Source organism: Lolium rigidum, chromosome 1 (genome assembly GCF_022539505.1).
Source record: "Lolium rigidum isolate FL_2022 chromosome 1, APGP_CSIRO_Lrig_0.1, whole genome shotgun sequence".
Taxonomy (NCBI): domain Eukaryota; kingdom Viridiplantae; phylum Streptophyta; class Magnoliopsida; order Poales; family Poaceae; genus Lolium; species Lolium rigidum.
This window is the reverse complement of record NC_061508.1, coordinates 24,735,139-24,740,751: the sequence shown is the minus strand read 5'-3', so window position 1 is coordinate 24,740,751 and position 5,613 is coordinate 24,735,139. Positions and strand designations below refer to the sequence as shown.

General features: G+C 48.2%; 1 protein-coding gene across 1 annotated transcript; it reads right to left on the bottom strand.

The window, feature by feature from the left end:
* Positions 1–4,869: 4,869 nt before the first annotated feature.
* Positions 4,870–5,163, bottom strand: LOC124705628 (transcription elongation factor 1 homolog). Its single transcript, XM_047237342.1, has one exon. The coding sequence runs from the start codon at positions 5,161–5,163 to the stop codon at positions 4,870–4,872; it is 294 nt and encodes a 97-aa protein (XP_047093298.1).
* Positions 5,164–5,613: the final 450 nt, after the last annotated feature.

Below are 5,613 nucleotides of genomic sequence, written 5' to 3'. Positions count from 1 at the left end.
CGTTTGCAAGCCACCATCCACATGCATCCTAGAGACTAGATCAAGTCGGCGTAATTGCCGCCCAGATCTAGGCCCACCAACCTTGATTTTGGCCCACTGCCGCAACCTCCATGGCCACACCGCGCTGGCTCACGCTGTCATCGTGTTGCCATCGCTGCCGCCCAACAGGAGCAGAAGCACCACCACCCAAGTTCTTCACCGCACCGCAGCGTCGCCTGAGTGGGCCTCCCCAAGAGACCCTCACCACGCACGCGAAATGGAAGCCACTGCCATCGTCAACACACTGGATTTGCTTGGCGACAACATCAAGGTTAGATGGGAGGAGGGCTGGCTAGGACATGCGAGTTGTAGGTCCCCGGTTGACAAGGGTGCGATGCAGAGCAAGGAGATATTTTCGGGAGTCAGTCACTAAGATTCTTCTTTGAAAGATATATAGTAGTTTAAAAAGGACACCATTTTATTAATAAACATAAAAAGTAGTACTCCCTCTGGTTCAAAATAGTTGCCCAAAAATGGATGTATCTAGACATTCGTGTGTAGATACATTCATTTTTAGCCAATTATTTTAAACTAGAGGGAGTAATAAACGGAAATTCAATTCGGCTCCCGGGTGCGTATGCTCCCTCTACCAAAAAAACATATTTCGAAATGTCAAAAAAATTGGATGAAAAATTCTACATGTACATCTCCATAATGTATGTGCATTCGCTAAGTTTCACGAAAAAACAATATTTTCTGTGGTCTATGTAAAAAGGAGAAATTTTATCTTGTGAAAAGTATTATTTTTAGCACTTAATTTTGTCTTTTTTACACACGTCACATGATAAGTCGATTTCTTATGAAACGACTTTGTGAGCGCGTAGCACGTGAAGATGTACGTACAAATTTTTTGTTTCAATTTTTTTGAAATTTAAAATATACATAAGATGCATTTTAAAATATAGGGAGCATATGCACCCATGTTCCAAAACACCACTCCCGAGTATAAATAAGTATAAAATAAATGTAGTAAAACATAAACAGATCTTTGAATCACATAGCGATGACTACAAGGACTAAGAGCTTGTTGTAGGGAACAAATGAGTAGTGTTCGTGGTAAATCGACCCAGGAGATGCACGCCGAAGGAGCAGTCTTCGTGCTAAATCGACCCAGGAATCAGGTCAACTCTGTTCAAAGCACTCCATTCTATCAAATCAACCGAGCGGCAGATATCCGCTGCCTTGCTAAAATAGAAAAGAGCAATGTAATGGTTACAGAAACTTTGAACTCCACAAACTTAGGAACTGGAACAAAATCAGCCGATCGGGCAGCTGCGCACAGCACAAAACTCTAATAAACTTCAGTTACACATTCCGCAGCAAGAAAGAACATACTCCAACTAGTATTCGTTTCATCGATCTACAATTTCAGATCGGAGTACATTAAAATCTGATTGTACTGTGTTTCGCAAAAAAAAAAAAATCTCAAGCAAGCTACCACGGCACGGATGTGCGCGGGCTATCCTTCACACGTACGTCGTCCTCTTCACGCGTAGGAGTCCCGGCGGCGGCGGCGGACGTCGACGCCTTGGTTGGCCTTCTCGCACTCGTCGATCCACTCGCTGTAGACGTTGATGGGCTCGGTGAGGGCGTGCGCCTTCGTGGAGTAGCTCTCCTGGCACACGAAGCACTTGACCACGGCGAACCATTCCTTGCGGTCGATCTCGCAGTCGACGCTCCCGGCGTGATTGCAGAAGGGGCAGCAGAAAATCTTGTCCAGCTTCACCGCCGGCTTCTTCCGCGATGCCATCTTCGAGTTCGCTGACTTCCGCTTCGGCATCAAGCAAGCAGGGATCTCTCGCTCACGCTCGCAAGAAGTTGGAGACGAGGAGAATTTGCCGAGAGATTTGATGGGATCCTAGGGCGCATTGGGTTGTGCTTATAAAGTCTGGCGTACGCGTTAACTGTGTCCGTCCCCGACGAGATAATTGCATAGTGCTACCACAATTGATGTAGGGCTTCAAAAAACTACCACTTTTCCGGTTAGTTGCAAAAAACTACCACTTTTGCGTCCAATTGCTTCAGAAAACTACCAATTGTGTGTAACACTCGGTTTGATCCAGTTTAATCATGTTTCTGACAGAGATGGCCCACCATCTCTGTCAAAAACTTGATCAAATGGGCCAAACCGATTGTTACATAGAACTGGTAGTTTTTTGAAACCATTAAACGCAAAAGTGGTAGTTTTTTGCAGTTGACCTGAAAAGTGGTAGTTTTCTGAAGCCCTAGCCGCAATTGTGGTAGCAATATGCAATTTTCTCGTCCCCGACTCAACTTCGAGCACCATATGCCATGGCGATTTTTGTTGTTTTGAGATGTATGCCATGGCGATTGGCGAAGTAGTAAACGAAGAGACGGACCTGTGCTCCGACAGGACTCGGATTCTGCCATTGGTCCGACGTGTGACGGTGACGTGCTGACGGATACCGGCGCCCAGTCGAAGTGGGCCAGACCGCCTCCCGTTTCTCATCAATCGGCCTGACCAGGCCGTTCGTTTTCGTTCTTGCCGGCTTGCTACGATGCCGCTCCAGTTCCATGCATCCAGCGAACAACTCGTCGATCGACCTCTTTTTTTTTAATCAACATGGATCCTTCCCCAGCTCAATTTCATTAAAAAAAACTGAAGTCTTTAACAGGAAATTTTAAAGTTTGCTACAGAAACAAAGCAAAAGAAAAAAACATCCTAAAAGCAACTCTAACAGATATTGAAAAATTCCGGCGAGTTTACGGTTTCAGGCCGAAATAGGCCCAGAACACAGAACCCAAACTCGCGGCCCGGCCCGTAAATAGAGTTCGGGGGGCCGAGAAAATCGACGGCCGCCCCGTATTTCTACAGGGTGCGGGGGGGGGGAGGTTGGGTTTCAAAACCATACTCCCATACCGTCGCTGTCGCTGCTCCGCCGCATCTCCGCTCCACCTCCGACGAGCAATTTCGTCGCTATCTTCGGCTCTTTCGGTTCGCCGCCACCACCCCTCCCTCCGCAATGGTGCGTGCAAGACGGGCCGATAGGGAAGGGGGCCGAATCGGTGACGGAAGTCGCCACCGCGTCCGCCAGGTGTGCGGTCGGAGGCGGGCGCGCTCCGACGGAGCTTGGAAGCGGGCGGCACGCAAGTGGCCGCGTAGGTTCGCGCGCCGACCGGCGCGCGAGGAGGCATGCGAAGGGGAAGCCGAGGTGCCCCCCACCGGCTCGTGCAGCCCGCCGCTGCCGGCGCTTCCGCCGCGCGGCGGCGGCAACGACGATGACGAACACGGGCCGCCTCTCACCTGCGGGAGCTTGGCGGAGGCGGCGCCGTTCGAGGTGGCCGCGCTCATCGTCGCATAGGCTTCACCGGCGCGGAAAAACCCTCCTCCGCCGCTAGAACAGCCCCGGTGACAATCCCGGGGCTAATTTCGCAGTTTAACTAGTTAAATTAACGAGCGGAGAAGGGTTAGCGAAGTGTTTTGGGTAGTATTTGAAAATTATAATGTAGCTCGATCGGAGCAAGATTTGGTTTCATTTCGCAAGATCATCGCAGAAAATTTTCCCGTGATGTTTGATTTCCACTTTTCAGTTCGTGTTTTCGGTTTCTATTCTGCACGGTGACTACAAACATCTAAACTGAAAAATTTGGGAGACCGAACTCCGTGTTTTCGGTTAGAAGATGCGTACACTGCTTAGCATGCTTCTTATTTTTAGATGGTTGATATTTGTATCGATCCTCGTTGATCCATGAATTGTAACTCTTGACTATTCATATTTTTAATAAAAAGTTGTGTGCATCAACCGATGCAGAGGCCGGGGCTATCCCTATTTTGAAAAAAAACATGTTTACAGTCAACCTTGCAATAGAAGTTGGTGGTTTCGTATTAATGCCTTCACTGAGATAACCCAGTTCCTCCATTTGGTAGTATTTTGCACTAGTAAACATTCTTTTTTGGACTAAACCTCTTAAAATTTTGTAACTACAAAAGCTAAACCATTGGAGTCGATATCTCTTTCAGCCTGACAGAGAATTTGGTGATATCTGAGTAATTTAGTGATCACGTGTTTAGGTACGCATGCACATAATTCGATTTGCTTTTAGATTCAAAGAAAATGTAAAACGCATAGCATAGATACATAATAAAGTGGTACTCAGCTTGTCCCATAAGTGGAAGTAAAACATAAATTTTTGGACACCTTTAAAAGATTATAGATTATAAGGATGACTAGAAATAATTTGTTTGAACTAGAGGTAGTATAAAGAAGTATAAAATGAATGTACTAAAACATAAGCAGATCTTTGAATCACATAGCCATGATAGCCATGACTACAAGAACTAAAGCGAGCCAAAGGTACACTACCGTTTAGAGCAAAACTTATCATAGAAGAACTTGTTGTTGTGGGGAACGAACGAGTAGTCTTCATGCTAAATCGACCCAGGAGATCCACGCCGAAGGAGCAGTCTTCATGCTAAATCGACCCAGGAGATCCACGCTGAAGGAGCAGTCTTCGTGCTAAATTGGCCCAGGAATTAGGTCAACTCTGTTCAAAGCACTCTATTCTATCAAATCAACCGAGCGGCAGATATCCGCTTCCTTGCTAAAATAGAAAAGAGCAATGTAATGGTTACACAAACTTTCAACTCCACAAACTTAGGAACTGGAACAAAATCAGCCGATCGGGCAGCTGCGCATAGCACAAAACTCTAATAAACTTCAGTTATACATTCCGCAGCAAGAAAGAACATACTCCAACTAGTATTCGTTTCATCGATCTACAATTTCAGATCGGAGTACATTAAAATCTCAAGCAAGCTACCACGGCACGGATGTGCGCGGGCTATCCTTCACACGTACGTCGTCGTCTTCACGCGTAGGAGTCCCGGCGGCGGCGGCGGACGTCGACGCCTTGGTTGGCCTTCTCGCACTCGTCGATCCACTCGCTGTAGACGTCGATGGGCTCGGTGAGGGCGTGCGCCTTGGTGGAGTAGCTCTCCTGGCACACGAAGCACTTGACCACGGCGAACCATTCCTTGCGGTCGATCTCGCAGTCGACGCTCCCGGCGTGGTTGCAGAAGGGGCAGCAGAAAATCTTGTCCAGCTTCACCGCCGGCTTCTTCCGCGACGCCATCTTCGAGTTCGCCGACTTCCGCTTCGCCATCGAGCTAGCAGGGATCCCTCGCGCACGCTCGCAAGAAGAGTTGAGGTTCGCGGGTTGGCGACAGCAAAACTTATCGAAGACGATCGAAGAGAGATCGATGTGTTCGTTTGGCCGTAATGGAGGCACTGGATGAGCGCTTATAAAGGATTTTGGCGTGCGCGTTAGCTGTGTCCCGGCCGGCCGTCTCCGACTCCGCCTCGGCCACACCCTGCAGTACGAGCCATTATTAACCGCCTTGCCATCGCCGAGCTCGAGTCGGATTCGTCCATGCGTTTGACGTGTGTCAACGCGCAGGCCGCGGGTAATCGTCCCCATCGGGCAGGACGAGGCTTGGAAGCCACGGTACGAATTTTAACTGAAAAACAAGGTTTAGGAGAGCTCGGACCTCGGAGCTGTTCAATTCTCTATCCTGGTCTAGTAGAGCTGTTCACCTTTTTGTTTTTGAGTGGA